Here is a 23,479-nt window from a genome sequence, read left to right as displayed (position 1 = left end):
GTCCTTGGCTCGCAGAGGGCTGTTCCCAAAGGGAATCATTCCCATGGGAAACTCCGATGCCTTCATCACTCTTTAGCCAGGCAGGAGCAATGACCCTGCAGCAACGACCCGCTGCCACTCCAGCAATCCCTGATTACGGCCACAAGACCCTCCGAGCAACACAGAGAGTGGTTTCAGAGCAAGGCAGTAGTGGATGCGTGTGTGTTCTACACTGTGTATGAGCGCAGGTGGGGGCCCAGGATCTGACTAGCAAGCCCAGAAACTCCAGACAACTCCTTTGCAGTGGGGGTGGTACCCAGTCCCAGCTGCCACACCATGGCATTCCTCCCCAGCCAAGCAGCTCCTCAACCCCTAATTGCAGCAGATTTACAGCGGGATTAAACGAGGCAAAAATCCATCCTGTTTTCCCTGCCCAGCCCTGGAAGTGAACAGTGCCATCACAGGGGAGGGAATACTGCGATCAGCTCTGCTGCTAGCATAAAGACAAGAGGAAGAAGCGGGTGAAGTATCACCGTTTCCCATTAATTAGCAAAGCTTCAGAAACGAGGCTTCACCTCAGATGCCTTTCTTTCCAACTTAACTTTCCGAGCAGCCACTGCAGGTGGATTAAGCACTAGCAATGTATGCATGCACGCATGCCTCCAGACTTGTTGCTAATTAAGCCACTGGTTTCTCCTCTCCTAAAGCCTCTGGTTCCATCCAAAACCCTTCAGACTGAGAACAAAGCCCCGAAGCTCAGAACAGCAGAGCCAATACTTAGCACAAAGCATCACACTTTGCTCCTTAAGAAGGAGAGAGGCAGAAAAGAAAACAAGATGACTTTGCTATTAACAAATTGGTTCCAGCCTCGCTAGGTAAGTGGATTTGCATCCCTTACTGTCTCCAGGCTGTTTTATCTCTGCTTTGCAAAAGCTACCGGGAGAACCGTAGCGTTAATAAGAGCAGGTAGAAAACTGGGCAGGTTCCTCGGCCTCCCTCCCAGCCTGGGCATGCAGCCTTAGCCTGTGCTCTGCTGCCTCCCAGTGCCTGCAAGAGCGAGCAGCAGGGAGCTCGAGGAGTCGCAATGAAGTCGTTCCATTTACTGTTATTTCTTTTCCCCTCAGATCCAATTCCTCCTTGCTGCATGTATGGGGAGATCAGGAGATCCTGTGTGAGATCCCCCCTGGCAGGGGAATACAGCCAGGGCATTGGGAGTCCTGGAACAGAGCCTGCATAGCTTCTCCCTGCTCAGTTCAGCCCTCTGAGCTCAGCATCTGCAAACCAGCCTCAGAAAGAAGCTTCTCGGCAAAGGGAGAAAAATGATGCTGAGACTTGAGTGCATATGGGTTGGATGCAGTGCAGCAGTGCGGGACACACTGAGGGAATCTTGGCTTGTGAGTCCAACAGCAGCACAGTTTGTGCTGCCAAAATGCCTCGAGCTCCAGAGGTTTCTGTTCTGTGAGCTGGGAGTTTCTCATGTGTATGAAATGTGAAAGTAGGAAGCGTTACCTTGGGAAGAGTCCCACATTTGGGAAGGATGCTCCAGTTCCAGGCCATGCCTGAGGCAGATGCCCAACCTTCTTTAACCTGAAGATTGAAGTGCCTGATGTTGTACCTAAGTTTGAATCACACCTGATACACCAAAACCCAACATGAGGCAGAGCCACTGCAACCCCTGCCCTCAGAACCACGCTCTCGAGGCTAAGGTTGCCATCCAGAAGGCAAACACAGATAGTTCAGGGCTCATTGCACCAGATCTGTGCCCTCAGTACTCAGCCAAAGCATACAGAAGGCAGCACCTCCTGGAAGGCCTCTGTTGTGTTTTGCATGGTGCATACCAATGAGCACTAAGTTATTTCAGAGCTGAACTTCCCACATAATTGCTTTTCAGTGCTTCCCTAAAAGAGCCCAGGAAATGAGGGATTTGCTAAATTCATGCCTTTCCTTGCATAATGAAGGAATAAATCTCAGGCCTCCGTGGCTGTATGTCATGCTGTACCAACCGGTGCTTTACCTTTTAATGGTCATTATTTCAGGCCTTGCCGTTCTTACATGAACAAAACTTATTCCACAAAGGGGAACTGAATGCGCTTCTGCGCTTTGCTAATCTTATAGCTTAGGTAGTAGAAAGACTTTAAAGAGCTCATTTCCTGTTACCGTGTAACAACCTTAAAAACGGCTCTGTAGTAGCCCGAATTAGCACTTCTAGCTAGAAAAAGGAGCTAGAAATTACTCAAGGGAAAGACCCGCAGCATTGGGGATGGGGAATCACCCATGATCCATTGGCTTAAGCTAGTTGTTAAAGACACACAAGTGCAAACCCATGCTGCCAAGAATTGAAAGGGCTGCTGCCATACCTGTTTGGGTCAGGCCAAGGGAAGGAACACGACCTGTTTTTCTGCCTGCTCCAAGAGCCCTCCCCAGAGTGGCTGATGGATACAAGTGAATGACGTTACATTCACAGCATGGCAAACGTAGGCAGATATCATTCATTCTCACTCCAAGGTCCTCAGTGTTTTATTTTTGCCATAGCAATGCTTTAGGAGTGAAACACTACTGCAAACAAATGAACTGACCGGATTTCAATCATCTCTTTGTTAAGCCAGTTGGAAAAGACAACGTGTGGGGAAGAGGGTTAATTACTTGCACTCACAGCCCCAGAAAGCTCAAACACACTTTCACTTCCTAACAACGTGGTATTGCTTCCTTCCAAAGCATTCTCCTAACACCTTAAGTAGACTTCTATTGGCAGACAACCCAGAGGTACCCATTCCCATCCCAAGAGGTGCCCCCAGGCCAGGCTGGATGGGCTCCCTGCTGGGAGCAGCCAACCCAAGGCAGGGGTTGGGACTGGATGACCTTTGATGTCCCCTCCAACCCAACCATTGCAGGATCCTGTGGTGCACCTTCATACAGAGGCAGCGCATGTGAGGACAGAGCTGACCTTTTTCTCGCAGCCACTTTTTCCTTTCCTCTCTCCTCAAAGTTTCGGGATGCAATTGGGTCACATTTGCAAGCCGGCACACAGCAGAAGTTGAGTTACTTTGTTTAAAACAACAACAGGCATCTCTATCACCTCAGGAACCGTTTCTTTCTTGGCACGGGGACCCTCTGATCCACCCGCTTCCTTTTATCAGCATCTTCAAAGAAAAAGGGAGTTATAATTGCTTTCTCCCCTCACCTTAGAAAGAAAAAGATGGGAAAAAATGGGTAAAGCTGCTGTTTTTCTCCCCCGGCATCCGGAGAAGAAAGAGGCTTTGAGCAACTGCTTATTTACAGAACAAAAAATAACATCTCCCAGCTCTCAAAGGGGAGAGCAGTTGTGAAGAATAAGGCTCCTTCCTCCCTCCCGCACCCTCAGCGTTTGCTTTTTACCACCTACTGTCTGCACAGCCCACTGTGCTGCCTCTTCCCTCGTTACAGGGGCACACACAGGGGCTCCTCCATCTCCTCTCAGTGTAACCATCTCCAATGTGCTGCTGACATCTCAGTGCCTTGAGTCAGCCAAGTCAGTGCAAAGAGGGGGATGTGCTTTTGTAGCAGAGGAGTCGCGCTAATGAACCTGCAACTCACCGAAACTTGCTTTTCTCACAGTTGCCTCCTCGACTGCCATCTAGGTATGGAGCCTGTGAAGGAAGACATCAGCACAAGGATGCAAGCCTGGCTTTTTCCAGCTCTGTGATTCCTGTGAGATTCTTTGGCTCCTGATGGTCCTAAAGGTATTCCCATTGAGTCATGCCATTCAACAGCACCACGCTCCCAAAGCTGACTCACTGAGACTGCAGACAGTGGGAACGCTGAACTGTCGCATTCATCACCCCTTCCAACAAAGCCTGATGAGGTTGTTGTTCGGAGCCTCTATCAAAGGTGGCTGAAATAAAAATGCATACACTCTTATTATTTCATGTTTTACATACCCACAAGCTCTTAGAGGGGGCTGACAGGCAGGACAAGCTCATGGATGTGGTTCAACTCAGGGACCAGGCTAAAACTGAGCAGCCAACTGCAGAACCCTGATTTCTCTGCCAAGGAAGCTGGAAACGGACTGATGGGACTTTGCTGCATCAGACTTCAAATAACCCAATATTTCAGCATGCAGGGTTTGTAGGAAAAGCCTCAGTGTTGTGGTCTCTGCAATGAAAGAGCAAGATTGTTAATGACAGGTGATATTGTAGACTGGTGCAACCTGCTGCTTGGAAAAGCAAGTTCCCGTTTGTGTTTTTCATACACTTCAACTAATGAGTCTTCAGCGTGTGGATAACTGCATCTACCAGCAACCCAAATCAAAACACAGACCTCACACAATGCAGCAGGCCTTGTGGGAGCATTCGAAACCATCAATTTCTGCAACTGTTTGTGAAAGGGAATGACTACACTGAGCTTAGCTTTGAGGTATTTCAGATACATCCATAGGAAATGCTACTGCATCCCAAACTGAAAGAGCCCATCTACTTTGCTTGCAGCACAGCCAGCCACCTCAGAACTAAAAGAGAAGGCAGCCATTACAAAGAAGTTAAATTAAAAAAAGGCATTTATTACATTTATTAGATATGTACATATATACATACACACGCAAAGTGATTTTATACACATGTACACAGGTTCGTTTATTAATACAGTGCAAAAAAAAACGTCTAAAAAAGGTACCAGCCCACCTTCCATCAACGTAACGGGTATTTAGGAGGAAAAGAAAAGAACAGAAAACAGGTTACGTAAAGCAATCACACTCTGCTAATCTTTAAATTAATGAAGTTTCCTCTGTGTCAGTTTTCTCACGCTGTGCTGCTGGGCGAGGAGAAGAATCTCCCAGGGACTCACAAACTGACAGAGTTAAGGAGATACGAGTCAACCCGCGTTCAACAGCTTGAACTTTAAAAGGGATGGATTCCTGGTTTGGGGATTTGATTCAACACGGCCGTAATCCCACGCTATGAGTCAGATTTCATGTACTCAAAACTGCAAGTCATTCTTTTTTATGAAATCTTAAAGCACCGAAATCAATGTAAGCTATGCTATTCCTCCTGCTGTTTCGCTGGAGGAAGAGCTTTAACTGTGTCAACACCACAAGGACACAGAAGCTGTTCCAAATAACAACAGGAAACAAAAACTGGGTCAAACGTTTGCTCTTCCTTGTATCCAAATCGAAACCCACAGCCAGAAACGATGCTCAATTGAATGCACGCAGATTCCTTAACGTGGCTTAATAAGGAAAAATAATAAGGTTGGAAATGGATTAAGCCTTGCAGCAGACTTTGCCCGTTCAGAGGAGACCCAGTCACATCCTCCATCCATTCCACAAAAGCATTTCCATTGCACCAACCTATTTTATTTGACAAAACATTCTCAGGAACGTTAAAGGAAGGTTGAATGTAATCCCTATCAACTCTAATTACTTTAATTGCAAGAGCTGTCTTAACACCTTGTTCTACCCTTCTTACTGAAGTGAGCTGTTGCTCGCATCACCTGGTGCAGGGATGCATTTGTTTTATGATAAAGCAAACAGATGCCCAGGAGCCATCAGGAATATTACAGTTTCTTCCTGCCAACTAAACAGGGGGATGTGGAACACAAAGAAGATAATGGCTCCCTGGCCCCTTGCCCCGGCTGTGATCTGCATGTCTTATGTGATAGCAAACCAGCTTTACTGAAGCCTATGGAGAACCAGTACAGCTCTTCTGGATTCTCACACCTGATGTAGGCGAAAAGGGTAGGAAACGGGAGCTCGAGGATGTCATTGAGGTCCCTTTCATCAAGCACCTGTAGTAGGAAATGCTTTACCCTTTCCCCACAGTTAGTCAGTAGGCTGATAGCTAATTCACACCCTAGGCAACTAAAAATGCATCAGATCCACTACCTTCCTTAGACTCACAGCATGGTTTGGGTTGGCAGCAACCTTAAAAGCCATCCAGTTCCACCCTCCTCCCACAGGTGCAGCTGTCCCCACCAGACTGGGTTAGCAAAGCATTCATTTCTAGTAAGAGTAATAGTAATAAATATTGGGATGTCTTTAAGCTTTTGGGGGACAATGTAGTAGGTGGGAGGTCGGGGGTTGTGCTGGTTTGTTTTTTTGTTGGTTTGTTTTATAATTACTTGAATTACTCGTAATCCAGCTGCATTTCTTAGTCCCCTGCAGCCTCCAGAACCAAAAGTTCTCAATCAAAGAAGGGCTTCCAAAGTGCTACACGGTTCTGATCTGGCAGTCCACTGTCACTTGCAACATTGGCATGAGGAGATTCCAGGGAAATTCACAGATACGCAAGAAAGTTATTCTGTTGTGCATCCCTGCAAACACAGGAAGACAACTCTGCATGGTGTTAATCTCTCTGCAACCACCAGAGGTAGAGACTATGAGAGAAGAAAAGATATCTTTGGTGAAAGACTTTGCATGAAAGAAACGGGGTCACCAGGAAATAGGCTTATAATGGAAAAAACACCAATAAAAAGGAAAAGCTATGCCCACTGTTGGACAATAACACACGTACAGTTCCCTGCATCTTTTCAGTTTGAGTTTTTCCAGTCCTTCAGGGACAGTGGCATCAAAATGCTGTGCTTTCTTTTAAGCACAGGCAGCCTTATGTGTTCACATATGTGCCAAACCGCATCGCCAACAGGAACACCCAGAGCAGCAAAGGTGATGAAACTCAGCTCTTACGTATTACATCCAAACTTGCACGCTCATAAATTCATCTGAGTGTAAGAACTCAACACCATTAACTAAAGGTGCTTCAGATTAAAAAGAGAACCTGCTCTTGCTCTCCGTTACTGGAGATGGCTTTCAAGTCAGCAGCAAAACTCTGTTCTAAAGGTGAAGGAGTCAGTGGTCTGTCATAAGGAGGCTTGGAAGGTTTATTACAGACCAAGCAAACATGGAATCACCCTTACAGTGAGAGTGACCTTAACCAAGGAAATAAAGGCCACCTGAGCTGAAAGGTCACTGTGTTTGCTTGGTTCATTTTATGCTGCCCTAAGCATATTTGGGATTCAACAATAAGCACACGGTTAATGGCAACGTGTTGTTTAGCCAGGAGATATTTATAGCCTCTAAGGTTTTTAAAGAAGCCAGACTTTTCCTTTCCTTTAAAACCAAGGAAAAATATACCCTGAATCTCATCCTTTCTTTACATTTACCAAGAACGTGTAATAAATTCTATAGACAAAAATGTTACCCACCACTTTACCTTCACTTTATGTTACTAATATTTTCAGAAGCGTTGGCAGGCCAAGACATTGGGGCTGTCAAACTGTCACAAAGCCAGCGAGACTGATGGCAAAACGCAGTCTGCGTGGTGTTAGTCAAGGAGTAAGAGCCTGTTTATGGTAAGGAGAGCCTCGACCCGTTGATGACACCTGACAAAATCTATCATGCACAATTACCACGCATCATGTGGAACACAGCTGAATTCTTCACTGTGTGAATGACATTGCAGCAGGATACTGCTGTATTTCATGTTGCTCTGAAACATCCTCCTCAAGGTCAGAAATATTTAAAAATACTCCTAGCTGGTTTTGGCCATTTTAATACCAAAAAATATAGTAGTTGTAGAAAGAGAGTTGTGAACTCAAAAGTCTTTTTCATACTCCACAGTCAGGTTGTTTCTCCATCAGTTGCCTTGTCAGTATCTGGTAGGAGGATAGAGATGCCACTCCTATGTGAAAGGCTATTTGCCAGAGATTCCGTAATCCATACAAGTAAATATTGCATAAACAAACAGAGAAAAAGAGTACAAATGTCTTCGCTTTTCTCATCGAGCTGTAGTACAGGTACAAATAACACTATAAACGAAACAGAGAAAGAGTGTTAGCATTAAAGGACGTACATACAGACAGGAGACATAGTTGGATGTACCTACTATCATGGTGATCACTAAGAAGCTCAGAGCTTCCTTGCAGCTCTTATGCTGAAGTTCCTCCCACAGGAGCAGGGCAGCAGCCCCCTCCCACAGCGCTGGATGAGCCTATGCATCAAATACAGCCTGTCAGCACAATCCCTCCTACCTACCTCAGCCCGGAACTAAAGGAGTTTGAAGTTAGAGCCAGATTGCAAAACCCAGTGAGGATTTTTTGCAAGCCAAGGGCTTAGAAGCAGGAAGTGAGCAAAACCTGATCTGTTGCTGCTGTATTTGCTCTTGGGATAAATGAAGGGCTTCGCTCTCTAGAGCTGACTTGGTAGCAAAACCATCATTTCTGCCCATGTGTGGCTCAAAAAGTGTTTGGAGCTTTTTTTTCCCCTGTTTTAATTCAAAGATCAAGTGGAACCCATTTATGTTAAGTATGGACAAAGAGCAACAAACCTTACAGGAGAAAACTAAAAATCCCACCCATCGCTGGCAGACAAGTTCTTTATTTTAAGCTCAGGCATCAACAGATCAGGCTTTCACACTTCTGGTCACAGCTTCCAACTGTGCCAATGACACAAGTAGAGATCATGAAATAGAAAGCACTTCATATTTCAGCTCAGTTTAAGCACAAGTACTTTGTGAAGATGACCTCTGCAGATAAAATTTGGTTGCTCATATTTAAGCTTCTCTGGCTTCAGACACTAACAGGAAAAAAGCAGGACAGAGTCTCTCTTAGCAAAGAATATCTGCATCTAGTTTTAGATCCAGAATATTACCTCCGTTTTGAAGCTCTGTCATAAACAGAGGCGTACGAAGGCTGAAAGACACTCACTGCCTATCTACTGTGATACAACGAATAGCAGATAAATATAACTTTGAATGTAAATTGCAACCTTTTCAGTGATGCTGCTACCCTGTACACACTTGGACTTTCAACGTGGTTAGGTTACAAAACCCTATCAGCTATGTCTGCCACTGTCAGAAAGGCATCGTGGAGATCCCTTTGGGAAACAAGCCACCTTCGGGTGAGCACTTATCAGACTCAGCTGAGTTTGGCATGTAACAGCATAGAAACATGGAAGAAGCTTGCAACTGCAATTTCTAAGGCCCACGTGGCACTCTTAACTGTAGTTGTACCACTTCACTGGAATACCTCTGTGGAATCAACTATATGAGAGGCTAAAAACCAAGCTGTGCCTCTGCTTAGCTGGAAACAGTTCTGCATTGTAAACAGTAATATCAAAGATCAGAAAGCAACTTATTTAAAGTTAACATACCTGAAAAAGACAGGCTAGAAAAGGTAGAAAAAATGCTACCACATTTCCAATTCCTTCATAGTCCTCCTGTCGGGATAAAAAAGCAACAATCAAGGAACTACATCAACTACAGCTGTTAGCAAGCACTACTTTGTATGTCAGAATATTATCCTTCACTAAATACCTCTCAACCTAGTTTACCTTGACTGATTGTAGCAGCACCAAACAGCAACAAGATCAATAGTGTTGAACAAGGCACTAAAATCTGAGGTTTATGTGATAACACCTGATAGGTTAAACGTCAGATTCTCTACCTTCAGGATACTCCTTTTTGTCTTTTTTAAAGCTGTTTGCAGTTTCACATTTGTGCAATGAAAATTACAAAGAAATATTCAGAATGGAACAAAGAACAAAAACAATCATCACGACCTCAGCTCTGAAAGACCTTCGAATTTCAGTCTCAGCAGAAAGGAATAAAGCACAGCATGCTGGATAGACAACAGCACACGTGAGTTCTGGCAGGAGAGGAGAAACAAAACACTTCCCATGGAGAGATGTATGTTCTGCTACAAAGCAGAACAGCCACCCTTAACCTGGTTACCCCAGTAACTCTCCTTCTTCATCTCAATGACAGCTTTCAAGTCAGTCAGGGTTACCTGAAAGGAATGCTCTGCTAGGTGAACTCCTCGGATGAGATTCAGAGCTCCACACATGATGTTCAGAACAAGTGACAGAATGCCCAGGGGGGTCACACGCTGCATTCTGTAAGCAGGAGCTGAAAATAAAAAGAAACAACACACAAACCAAAAGAGAATGAAAAGAGAGACAGTGAAAATTTGCAGCACTGCTTTGAATCCTTTAACAGAAAGCAGCTGAAACCAGCTTACGTGATTTTCACACATGCTTTGGAGAAGACCAGTAATGAATAGGAGCAACTTTTCTGTTTCACCGCACTGCTCAGTTCTTTGGACATCTAGAAATCAGTGCCAGCTCCACAATGCTTGGGAACGAATTAAGTAACAGAACTTGTTGTTGAGCCATTTGGCACTGATTTCTTTTGTGCTACATATAGGTATTTTTTACCTGTTTATTACAGCACGTTAACAGACTGAAGACCCTTCCCTGGTCAGTAGATAAGTTAAAGAGATTCCTGATGTCTGTAACAGCAGGAGAGTACTTCATTCCCTCCACAACAAGCATTCATGTCCTTCTTCCCACTGACAGTGCAATGGTTTGGTCCTGCATCCCGAAGTTTAGTTTCACCTGCACCACTCCCATATGGAATCATAAAACAGTTCGGGTTGAAAGGGACCTCAAGGATCATGGAACTCCAACCTCCCCACCACAGGCAGGGCCACCAACCTCCCTATTTCATACCAGCCCAGGCTGCCCAGGACCCCATCCATCCTAGCTTTGAACACTTCCAGGGATGGACAGAGCATCCCCAGCCTCTCTGGGCAGCTGTTCCAGCACTTCACCACTCTCATAGTAAAGAACTTCCCCAGTATCCAACCTAAACTTCCCCTCCTTCAACTTAAAACCATTTCCCTTTGTCCTGCCATTATCTACCCCTGTAAAGAGGTGAGTCCCCTCCTGTTTATAGGCTCCCTTTAGGTCCTGGCAGGCTGCACTGAGCTCACCCCGCAGCCTTCTCTTCTCCATGCTGAACAAGCCCAGCTCCCTCAGCCTGTCTTTGTAGGGGCTGCAGCCCTCTGAGCATCTTTGAGGTCTCCTCTGGACCCTCTCCAACAGCTCCCTGTCTTTCTTACAGTGGGGGCCCCAGACCTGGGTGCAATATGGAAACTGGTGGCCCTAAGTAAGCAGCTGCCAGAACGTAACACACAACTGCTGAAGCCCAGGATTCAGATGCTCTGCTGCTAGAACAGTTCCTGTGGCAGTTCTCCAGACAATACTGTCTCTGCTCCCATCAGTGCCAGTCCTCAGGGCAGGCTGACAGAACACAGCCAAAAAGGGGTTAGGAACCAGATCGGATGCTGCAGTTTTTGGCTTTTGCTGCTTATTTTACACTGCACTGTAATTCCCCTCTTTCCCTGTCTCCCAATTGGCCTACATTCCAGAAGCAGCAAACTATCTCTCCCTCCCTTCTCACTCTCTCCACCACTATCACGTTCTTTAACACCCATGCACCCAATACTATTTATTCAGGATGGCCTAATTGCTTCATACCTAATTTAGGTCAAAGCAATTACTATCGATCTGCACTTAATTGTGGAATGTGGCACTTCCAATTAAGGGCTGTGTTTGACCAAAAACTCACCTATTTCCCAACCTAGTTATCCTTGCCAGTCCAACATCAACCTACACCCACATGTCTTGCTATGTTCTATCTTTGCATCATCACAAGAACACTTTAAGCACAACAAGACCAATCTGCACCTCAAGTATCAAATCCAGATGCTTCCTGCACCAGCATCCATGAGATTAAGGACAGAATGAAGAAGCCCTCAAAAAGCCTCCCCTGTCTCAGGACCTTCTATCAAGAAGCAGACAGCTCCTGATGACTGCAGGTAAACTACACAACACAGCAGAGATTGATTCCAGCTCTGCTTCAGTGGCAGATAAAATACTTCAGCTGCTAAAGCACCGCCCTGCTGCATGGCTTAGAGGAAAACACCCCTGTCTTCTCCTCTATGGGAGATTCTGATTGATGAATTTTAAAAATCTCAGTGCCAAATTAACATAGGGATATAAACGATCTCTTATAAATGCCTATGAAATTAATTTGCACGACACGCATTCATACCTCCATAATTTTGTCCCCAAAACTGCTGCAGAGGGAAATGGATTCATCTTGCTCGCAATATGTCACATTATTTAGTATTACTGTGTATTACAGTCACACATACTTTCATCTAAATAAATGATGCAAGAAATCCAATCATTTAAGGGCAATTTTGCTGTTTTACTATGCAGTGAAATGTAAAGTCCAAGCAAAACACTTGACAGAAGCTGTACCAGCATGTTTGTTCTTACACCGACTGCAGCACTGTTTCTTCTCATTTGCCATACATGAGATAATGTTGCAGCTATGGATTTATCTCACAGAAATCTCCTGATAAAGACAACCGTATCTTTTCCCTGAGCTGCTAAGATTTGCTTTAGAGGCAGGTTGCATCTTCCACAGAGAAGCCAACAAGCACAAGCGCCATTCTTTGTACGGGATCTTGCAAATACACACGTCAAGAGTTCTCAGACCTCAGAGAAGAGCAATGCAACTTATTGCTTCTGCAGGCTGAAGACAAGGACATGCAATATGACATGCAAGTTACATTTTTGTTCAGCAGAATGGAAAGAACTGCCATCACAGATGCAGGGGAGTTTACAGTACTGAGTACAACAAAAGCTGAGGTTGTGCAGATGTTTATTGACCAATGATACAACGTTAAGTCTTTCCAGAAGGAAGCAGGCTGGGTTTAGTTAACAAAGGAATGAACAAAACAAAGTGAAAACAACAACAAAAAAATCTTCTTTATATTCCATCTATACAGTGACAAAGATAAAACTGCCCTGACTTTTCACACTCCTTTCACACTAAGATGAAGAAAAGCCAGAGGATGTGGCCTTACAGCTAAAAGAAGGCAGGGGCTACAGCCCTGTGAGGAGACCAATGTTGTAATCAATCTGGGATTCAGCTTCAGTATAGAACACTTAATAATGCTCTCCTTTAACCAGGATACTTCAGCGTATGTTCAACAAGTCCCCTGTCTAGCAGAGCCTGAATATAAATAACACTAATAAGGAAACAGACACCCTGCATGCACACAGCTAAACTTAGAGCTGCTAAGTGGGATTCAGCACTGTGGTAATGCTGAGAGGAGAGAGAGAAATAAACCAGGAAAGCTGACTGCAGCTGATGGAAACAGATGATCACCAACACGAGCCTTAAAATAAGGACAGAACAATTTAAGCATTTGGGTTAGGCCACAGAGAAAAAAGCCAGCAACGCAAGGCAGATGGAACATAAAAGAAAGCAATGAAGAATATGGAGGAACTGAGAACAAATTTCTGCTCTGTGGACACAGATTAGTTAGCATATGTTTACTGGCACTGACACTGTTCACACTGGTGCAAATAACTTCTAAGCCCTGCCACATCATGAACACATTTGACCTCCAAGCATGGTTTGGAGGCACACCCACAAGTCGGATTCCTAAACCAAATGTTTTAATTTCTGTTTTTAATTCCTCCTGGTCACGGATCCATTACAAATTCCTCCATCAAATCAGATTCCAGTTCATCCATCGGAAACATGAAGACCGGGCAATTGGAATTTAATGTTATTAGTGTTTCGTAAGCCAAGAATAACAACAACAAAAAAGAGGAAATACAAGCTCATGGTACCCTAGCTGTGTTTAACCGTAATGCTAATGGGATTAGGATCATTTTATTTTGCAGAGGAAATAAGCAGGACTTTGATCACAGAACTGAACCACAAGACAACACTAACTTGAGAATCATTAGGCAGAGGGCAGCACTTTTAAAGGCAGGAAAAATGTGAGCATTTTTAAAGTAAAGTTCCTCCTGCTCCCTGCAGATGTGCATCTCACCCTACAGGCTTTTAGTCAGGGGCACTAAATTTTAAAGAGTAAAAGCAGACAGTGAGGATGGGAGAACAACAAGATGGACAGACTGAGAATGAGTGTTTCACCCTCGGCTCAAACACATTCTCCTAATCCTTTCTTCCATAGGATCATAGAATGGCCTGGGTTGAAAAGGACATCAAAGATCAACTGTTTTCAACCCCTCTGCCACAGGCAGGGCTGCCAACCTCCAGAACAGGCTGCCCAGATCTTGGGCTTCTTTGGGGCCCGATGTAACCTAATGAGATGGTAATTACTATCTTCTATCTGAATTTGCACTGACCAACGGAACAGAGAAGCTTCTCTTACCAAATACAGTTCAGCAATTAACTGCTTTAAAAGCAGGATACTTCAACACACAAAATGCCCAGCTCAATCATAAGCACTTGCCCACAAAAAAAAAGTTTACTGCAGGCTGGGGGAAAAAAAAAAGCACTACCCTCAGTGTGTATCTGCCCCAAAGGCCATGAGCTCGTCCCTATGACACAAAGGCAGGCTTTTCTCCCACATTTCATATACATTATATCTATTTCCCGGTGCAAACAATACAACTGCTGCTGCATGCTTTTATGCTGTCACTTGCAGGGTGAGGTTCAGCAAGCCTAGTGTCACCTGTGCACAGCAGCAACTTACCAACCTCCACATGCACTCCTGCGTGCCCACCATTAGCCATCCCATTCATCAGCTCTGCATCCTCCAGCTTCAGCTGAACCGGGGGCTGCAACCTCAGCTCCTCCTCCACCTTCTCCCAGCTGACCTTCATTGCAGAGCCACTCATGTAGTTAAAGCGGTGTTTTACTTTCTGAATGGCATTATCTGAAACATAAAAACATCCTTGGATTTAGCTCTGCACACAACTGCAGTTAGTTCTTCATTACAGAATCACTTGGGTTGCAAAGGACCACAATGATCATCTCATTTCAATCCCCTCCTATGTGCAGGGTCGCCAACTAGCAGACCAGGCTGCCCAGAGCCACATCCAGCCTGGCCTTGAATGCCTGCAGTGTGGGTTGTGTGGGATGTGTGGGCATCCACAGCCTCCTTGGGCAACCTGTTCCAGTGCATCACCACCCTCTGGGTGAAAAACTTCCTCCTAAGATGCAACCTAAACCTCCCCTGTCTCAGTTTAAAACCATTCCCCTTTGTCCCATCACTGTCCACCCTCATAAACGGTTACCATCAAATTATGACATTCAATTCTTTGGGGATTTATTTTTCATTCTGAACTCCTACGAGGCCTGAATGAAGCAACTCGACCTCATGTCTTAAAGAGACAATGCATACAAGACATATGAGGGCTGTATAATGAGTTCTCCCTAAAGGTTTCTCAATTGCCATTACCTACCCTTGTAAAGAGTTGACTTCCCTCCTGCTTATAGGCTCCCTTTTGGTCCTGGAAGGCTGCAATGAGGTCACCCCGCAGCCTCCTCCAGGCTGAACAGGCCCATTATGAAGTACTACATGAATTTAAGTTGTGTCAGAAATGAATGTGTTCCTAACAATCTATTTTGTCTTCCTTTTTCCCCTGTACCCATCTGTCTTCACTCATCAGATTCCTTTCAACTACATTACAAAGTGTTTGAGATGTGAACTTCTTGTTCTTCCATGCTTTTCTACTCATCTATTACCGAAGCTCTCAGTTCAATGCACTTATAAAGTCTCTCCCTCCTCCTACACACGCATGCCAAGACACACACATATACAGACTCATTTTTATGACCAAGCTTTGGCCAGGAGACATTATTTAACATCTTTTAAGTATCAGACAATAAATTCTTAGTAGAAAACAAAGGTACAAACCAAATTCAAGAAAAGCATACGGTCTGGAAGCTAAACTGATGCTTGTTGTGTCATAGGAAGCAGCAAATTCCCATTGAAGCTCTTCCAGGAAGCAAAATGCCATGATGGTTGAGTACCTGCTGGAACAGATGGCCATGCAGGCAATCTCCCCAGAAGACAGGAAACTGAAACACGAAAGAACAAGAGAAAAATCATTATCAACGTACAAAGGTAGAAGGGTCATTCAGAACGTGAGAAGCCAGCTGTGCTTTCTATCAAAACAAAACGTACAGACTGCAGTGACTGAGTGAGCAGAGTGTGAGGCATGCATTGGTCACAGTGCTGGGACAGCCCTGCAGGCCCAGCAGATCTGTCACTGGTTCTCAGCTCACTCGTTATGCTTGAGCATATTAAAGAAAACAACACAGTTGGGTTATTTTTAATTGCTACATCAGTAGGAACTGAGGACATCAGTTTCCCTGCTTGGCTTCAAATCATGCTAGCAACTACAGAGGCACCCAGAAAACATCAGAGAGAAGAAAATTCATAAAGAAAACACAGTAGCTTTCCACAAACAGAAACAAGGAAGCTTGCTCACCAGAAGCAAGCCGGTATATTCCTTGTGCCCCTTGAATGCAATGACTTCATATTAAAAGGTATTTGTTGACTTGCATAAAAGAAAGAACACTATCAATGCTGTGATCTACAACAAAGGAAGATGATCTTCAGTAAGAAAAATAAAAATCATCACCCAAAAGTGACCAGGAGAGAAGTTTACGTACCCAAGTCTCCACTTACAGATGCCCCCAAACCTACTAGGACACCGAACAGGCATTTCGTAAGGATGAGTGCAATCACTCTCATCTGGACTTCATAAAGCAATGTGGGACTCGGGGCACTTTGTTCAGGTGTCAGCACTCAGTGGAGACAGCTGAACTTCTACAATCCCCACAATAACCATAGAATCATAGAAAGGTCTGCGTTGCAAAGGCCCACAGTGCTCATCCAATTCCAACCCCCTGCTATGTGCAGGGTCACCAACCAGCAGCCCAGGCTGCCCAGAGCCACATCCAGCCTGGCCTTGAATGCCTGCAGGGATGGAGCATCCACAGCCTCCTTGGGTCACCTGCTCCAGTGCATCACCACCCTCTGGGTGAAAAACTTCCTCCTCAGATCCAACCTAAACGTCCCCATCTCAGTTTCAAACCATTCTCCCTTCTCCTACCACTATCAACTCACGTAAACCATTGTTCTCCCTCCTGTTTCATCACATTCCTATTTATCAGCAGAACATGTTACTACCAGAGGGCACAAACACAACCTGAAGGAAGAGGAATTAAAAAGATAATCTCTGATTTCCCAATTCATTCAGCTGAAGCTTATGTATCTGGCTTCCCCAGTAACTCCCTCAGGAAGAGACACAGTTCTAGCTCAGGATCACTGTATGCTTTCCTACAATCACCAACTACAACTCATTTTTAAAACTAAACTGAATAGGAAACAAAATGTCCCTGAATAGAACCTTGATTTCTTGAAATAAAGACCAGCAGATCCTTCTCTGACAGAAGAAAACAGAGATTTCTCATTTCTCCACACAGTTCCAGCCCATTGTAGGCAGATCTGCACAAGGCCGGATAAGAACTGGAGGAACCCAGCGATTTCTAGGTCAAGCAGATCACATCATATCACATCATTTACTGAGAAGGTATCAGGAAGATCTGACTGTCAGCAAAGAATGGGGTTTGGGCTCAGTTTTAGACAAAGCTAATAAATTCCTAGGCACCAAGACTCAGAAGTCCAAACCACCCCAGTTGCCAATAATGACAAGTACCACCCATTAAGCAGAATGGATTTGCAACAAAAAAAAAATGACAACTAAACTAAGCAACTCTTAACATATGCTTACAAAACTGAGGAGGAGCTGCATGGTTCTGGCACTATGAAATTCAGTTTCCAAATACAGCTAGGAGGTTACAATCCAGACACACGCCATAGGGTTTCATAGAATACACCTCACCTCATCCTTAAGGTTCAACTAATCTCCAGCACATCCATCTTAAACAACTGAAGTGAGAAAACAAACCAGCTGAGGCAGGGACTCACTGTATGCTCAGGTCACGTCCTTTTGCTGTGCCTCGACTTGGATACCGTGCCAGAACTGAGGATAACGCCTTCAATTTCTTTCTGCATTCCAGAAAGTCCTGGTTGAAATGAAAGTCCGTGGAGGCTGAGAGGGGAAGACCATCTCTCACCCGCACCACACAGGCAAAGAAGATCATGGACATTCTCCACTGGAGTATTCATGAGGACAACCTGAAAACAAATCACTGATGTAAGTTAAAGATACAGCAGTGAATGCCACCTCAGATCTTTACGGGCTGCTACACAAGACAGACGCGTCTCAAAGAGTTATTCGGCACTGCTCTCAACAAATCCTCTTGTAACAGCACTGCTGCTGAAAGGCAATCCAAGTATTCCCAAAGGTCAGAGCTGCGTCCATCTGTTACCTCTCAAACAAACAGATGAGGTGGGGATCTGATAGCAAAAACATTCGCTGTTCTCCTTTCTTCTACTTCACCTGAAGCATCAGAAATGCTGAGTTAAGTTGTTCTTTGTATCCACAGAAACCGGATCATTCCTAAGGACACTGCAGCTTCATTAGGCCTGCAGTTGTGTTAGTGCTGCAGCGAGGCCTGATTTTCCAGTGCAACACAGCCATTTTTTAAAATGACTATAGCCTGGCATGCTCTTTTTAGAGAAGTAATTACAGCTAAATATAGACCAAATGTTGCCCTCTCTTGGTTTCTTGTCCTTTATCAGGTCACAGTCTCCCACCATAAGCTATTACTGGAAATTACCTGGTACATTCAGATCACACAGGAGATCTGCCCTTCGGACACGCCATCAGCACTCAGGACAAGATGCCAGAAGTCCAACAGCACATCTTCCATCACCTCTGAAAGAGAATCACAGGGACAATATGAGATAACTCACTAATTGGCCCTTGTCTGTATAAATATGTAAACCCTGCTGTGCAGTGGGTGAACAACATCCTCTAAAGCCTTCAGGAAAACAAACAGCTCATTTTCTTCTCCAAGACATCAGTTCCTAGATGCACTCAAGAGACATCGCCAGCTACGAAGCGACACACAAAGTACTTTTGATACCACAAGTGCTGATTTCAAGTCATCCCAGCTTGCTGTAAAGCACCTCTAAATCTGCAGACCTTAAGAGATTACCACAAATAACTTGAGGAATAAAAGAAGGCGTTCACTCTGCTTCAGGCAAACCACATAAATAAAGCATTAGGTGGGAAAAAAAACAAAAACCAAAACAGAAATATCACTGTGAAGTCAAACGTTTGTTAGAGGGAATGACAGCTTTAAGCAGCCCGTATCAAAGTCATTTCCAATGCTCCAAGTGTCTTTAAAAGGTACCTCACTCTCAAGTGGTTTTGCTACCTAAGGTGGTAAGAGCAAAGAACATTCCCCACAGCCATTCATACCCCCCTCGCCTGCAGAGCTCTTATCAGCTCCTACGAGACGAGATCTCTTTTCCAGCACTCATCTTAGTTGTAAAATCAAACTAAGCTTGCCAACTTCACTTCAATGTGCATCAGAACGAATTTCAACAATAATCAGAATGACTGCACGTCAACTCGAGACATCACATCCACCTCCAGCGTGTGGCAACAGCGCGGATGGAGCGCTACAGAAAACTGCTTCAGCTTTAGCATAGAAGTGAAATGAGAACACTAAAGGAAATTGCCAACTTGGATGTATTAATGTGAACAGTTACCTTTTAGGTACGGTCACACGCACCAGTGCTGCTCTACAACTTAGAGAATCACAGAATCCTTAGAGTTGGAAGGGACCTTTAAAGGCCATTCAGTCCAACTGCCCTACAATGCACAGGGACACCACAAATAGATCAGGTTGCCCAGGGTCTGATATAGAATTGCCCTGAAAGTCTCCAGGGATGGGGGATCCACCACATCTCTGGGCAACCTGTGCCAATGCCTCATCACCCTCACTGTAAAAGACTTTTTCCTTATATCCAATCTAAATCTACCCCTCCTGAGCTCGAAGCCATTGTTTGATGGTTGGCAACATACAGCTCAGCAATACCCCACCTGGCCAACGCCATGCATGGACTGCACTAAATGTTCACATTTATCTTTCAAGATACAACAAAACAGAAAGACAACACGTTTATTAAACATGTATCTTCCAACTCACCGCGCCAACCAGCAGCCAGAGCTTAAGCTTAAAAATACACATATGTGTCCACCACTACAGATAACATCATCTGTAGTTAGCTACACAGCTTCCCAAGGTGCACAAGGCCTCATGCAGCAGGGTGTCAGGTGCTCAGGAAGCTGGCAATCAGGATTCCATGCTCTGCTGTGAGATCTATCAGTCACCATCAAGCACACTTCCGAACTAAATACCAAACTGCTGCAAAGAAAGGAGCCAAGGCTCCACCAGAGGACATAGCAGCTGCTGCAGCCTACTATCAGCGCTGTATTCATCCAGCAGGTTGGATTATTATTAATTATTATTATTAATCTGCAATTTTTTTTTAGCTTTGCTGCCTAAGGAAATGAAGCACACACAGTGATTCTATGCCTACCAAACTCCAGCACAGATGCGGAGGCTCAAACCTTGAGACATCTGAAAGCAAAATGGTTGGAGATACCTTCACTGGTTCCACACCTCCCATTCACATGCCTGAAGGCATCTTTGCTCAGCCAACACCCTGCTCCTCACCGAAGCCAAGAGTTGTGTGCCACACTCAGATATTACCTGAGACTTCTGAGAGGCTTAAAAAATAAACAGGACACAAAGGGTTATCAGTGATTAAGGGGTTTCCTTGCATCGCAGGCATTGCTGAAAGAGGGGAGCCAGAACAACCACAGCACTCATCCAGTCCCAACCCCCTGCTATGTGCAGGGTCACCAACCAGCAGCCCAGGCTGCTCAGAGCCACATCCAACCTGGCCTTGAATGCCTGCAGGGATGGAGCATCCACAGCCTCCTTGGGCAACCTGTTCCATTGCATCACAACCCTCAGGGTGACAAACTTCCTCCTCATATCCAACCTAAACCTCCCTGTCTCGCTTTAAAACCATTCCTCCTTGTCCTATCACTGCCCACCCTCACAAGCAGCCATTTCCCCTCCTGTTTATAGGCTCCCTTCAAGTACTGGATGCCCACAATGAGGTCTCCCTGCAGCCTTCTCTTATCCAAGCTAAACAAGCTCAGTTCCCTCAGCCTTTCCTCATCAGAGAGGTGCCCCATCACTCTGCTCTTCTAGGTTAGAAGAGGCTTTCAGAATCACCAGGTCCAACCACCAGCCCGACCCACCAGGTCCTGTCACTGCACCACATCCACCTCTCACTGCCACGTCCACACATCCCCTAAATCCCTCCAGGGATGGGGATTCCACCACATCCCCGGGCAGCCCATTCCAATACCTCACCGTTCTCTCTGCAAAGAAAACACTTTCCTAACTTACCAGTCCGATCAAGGCAAACACAGAACCAAGTCAATCTGTGATCCTGTTCTTTCACTTTGACTTACCATTTCCTCCTTTGGCCCCTTTCTGTTTAATTAGCTGCCCAAAGTATCCGCACTGGACTTTACGTGGCAGGTCTTTGGACTCAGGTCCAGAATCTCTGACAACGTCTTTGTGCTTTCTGATTAAGCACATATCAAATCTTCCGGAGCATGAATCACTAACACCTGGTAGAACCCAGCAATTCTACTGGCACAAAACCAGCAAAGAACAAGCTGTAATTTATAACTAAAGTAAGCACTGCTTATTATATTCTTGATACGAAGCACCTGCACATCCTACACCTCAGCAGGAAACTGTTCAGAACTCCCCCAAGCAATACTTCTTTACCAGCCCTCCAGCAAACAGGGCTGCTCAGGCCATTCCCACACTGAACCTCACCAGAAGGCAGCTCCTCCATCCCTCGCTGCTTAAGCAGCAGCTCACTCTCCCCAGTGACTACCAAGGGATTATTAAGGCAGCCTGAATCAGATCTCTTACTGTTATGCAAGCTCCTCCATAGAAGATTAGATCCAACTCACTGAAGAAACTCCTGCTTTAATTTCTGGACTTGAAATGCACGTGAAAGGCTCTGAAAGCAAACGCACAACAGTAAAGAGCTGATAAACAAAGGCTCATAAACAAAGGGAATATAAAACCTTCCATCGCAAATTATGTCCAGACATACTCCTATCGACTAACACACATAACACATATTGCATGGAACTCAAACCCCAACAACTCCCCCCTGAAATCTCCTACCCACCATACCCTGTTGCCTAAACCACATCTTAACATCTCTCTAAGGGTCTGAAACTCTTCCCCTTAATTAATCTCCCACAAATATAAACCACCTTTAGTGCAAGCAAACACACAGTCCCATGGATGGGCTGAGGCTGGAAAGGACCTCTGGGTCCATCTGGTCAAAGCCTTGCTCCAGCAGAGACACCCAGCACCACATCCAGGCAGCTTCTGAAGTTCCCCAAGGAAGAGACCCACAATCTTAGGGTCCCTATGGCAATGGTCTGGCAGCTGCCCAGCGCAGAAGTGCTTCCTGATGGTCAGATGGAGCCTCCCGTGCCCCAGTTTGTGCCTCCTGTCCTACCACTGGGCACCACTGACAGCAGCCAGACTCTATGGGATTTATGGACACGGGCAGAATGTCATTGAGTCTCTGCACTGAGCAGCTCCAGCTCTCAGCACAGCTGCCCCAGGACCTGCACAGCATAGCATCACCTCATGGCACCTCCCCATCTCTCTGTAGTACTGGAGGCCCAGGACCGGTCACAGTGCTCAGCACAGCAGGATCACCTCCTTCAGCTGCTGCCGTGTCTACCAGGATCGAACACACCCACCGGCGTCCCAACGCCTCCCCCACACCCCACACACCTTCCTCATCCCTTCCCCTTCTTCTACCCTCAGCGAGGCCCCACACCGTCCCCCCTCACACCCTTCAGTTACCCTCAAACTTTCCCTCCCTCCCACCACCCTCACACAGCCCACCCCTCCACCACAAGCTCCCTCCACCCCCTTCAGGCCGCAATATCCCCTCACAAGCCCCCCCCATCCCCCAGACACTCTCCCGTCCCCATCGCGGGACGGATAAGGCAGCCGGGCAGCGCCCCGCGGCCATCACCTCACCTTCCCCGCCCCAGGCCTGCTCTGCTCCGCCGCCACAGCGCGGCCCGCCCCGCCCATAGAGACGGCGGCAGAGCGGGCAGAGCGGCCGCGCGCGGAGCACGCCGGGATCGGGGAGGCGCGGTGCCTTTAAGGGGCCTGTCGGGCCCGTCTGTTAACCGGCACCACCAAAACAAACACTTGTGTTGCTTGGTGTTTGTTTTCCCCACGTTTCCAGGCCTCTGTTTAGCCAACCTATGAGTCTCTGATTCTCTGAGGTTGAAGCCGTTGTTGTTCTCCCTGTGATGGGCAGGACTGCAAGTACCATCCGTGTTACACACCACAGCAGCACCGCTTTCAATTGCTCTTTCGGACAAGAAGTCAAAGACAAAAGCATGGGCTATTTAGGAAAACAAAAGAGAAAAGCATCCATCCATGATCGCTCTGGTGGTTGAAGAATCATTTCAGGCATGAAAAGTCCAGCTGCACAAGAGCTGCCTTACATACCTGCTGAGAGGTGGTGATAGAAACCATGAGCAAAGGCAAAGCAGACACAAAACTACTTACTCATAGGACGTTATTTCTGCATAAAACAAGCTGGCATCTGGCAGTGATGCTGAAAGAAGCAAATAGACACAATGACTTGTCAGAGTTCAAACGTCTTCATCCGTACTATAAGAACAAGAGCACTGGACACAGATCCTGTTTTAAGGCAGCCGCGGTGCTGGTTCCAAGATAAACAGGTGGGTAACCCAGCTGATAGTACACGGCTCTGCTCACAAGGAAGGATGTGCCCTCATCTGAAAGAAAAGGCTGTAGCAGTCTTGGTGCTTTTCACAGCCACTGATTTGTGG

At 45.7% G+C, this 23,479-nt stretch overlaps 1 protein-coding gene across 5 annotated transcripts; it reads right to left on the bottom strand.

Moving 5' to 3' along the window:
* Positions 1–4,517: 4,517 nt before the first annotated feature.
* On the bottom strand, positions 4,518–22,749 carry SEC22C (SEC22 homolog C, vesicle trafficking protein). 5 transcript variants are annotated; one of them, XM_072329746.1, is made up of 9 exons: positions 22,650–22,749; positions 21,510–21,600; positions 18,312–18,409; positions 17,557–17,766; positions 15,475–15,638; positions 14,308–14,490; positions 9,730–9,848; positions 9,095–9,160; positions 4,518–7,752 (listed from the first exon to the last, which is right to left on the bottom strand). In XM_072329746.1, the coding sequence occupies exons 4-9, from the start codon at positions 17,736–17,738 to the stop codon at positions 7,552–7,554; spliced, it is 915 nt and encodes a 304-aa protein (XP_072185847.1). In that variant the 5' UTR covers positions 17,739–17,766; positions 18,312–18,409; positions 21,510–21,600; positions 22,650–22,749; the 3' UTR covers positions 4,518–7,551. The 5 variants fall into 5 exon arrangements, with proteins under 5 accessions (XP_072185847.1, XP_072185851.1, XP_072185849.1 ...); XM_072329750.1 differs by lacking the exon at positions 22,650–22,749 and adding an exon at positions 20,152–20,275 and having other exon boundaries at positions 21,510–22,403; XM_072329748.1 differs by lacking the exon at positions 21,510–21,600 and having other exon boundaries at positions 22,650–22,746.
* Between the last annotated feature and the right edge of the window lie 730 nt (positions 22,750–23,479).

The sequence above is a fragment of the Excalfactoria chinensis genome, chromosome 2 (genome assembly GCF_039878825.1).
Source record: "Excalfactoria chinensis isolate bCotChi1 chromosome 2, bCotChi1.hap2, whole genome shotgun sequence".
Classification (NCBI taxonomy): Eukaryota; Metazoa; Chordata; class Aves; order Galliformes; family Phasianidae; genus Excalfactoria; species Excalfactoria chinensis.
The sequence above is the reverse complement of the archived record's forward strand: the minus strand, read 5'-3'. Positions and strand labels throughout refer to the sequence as shown.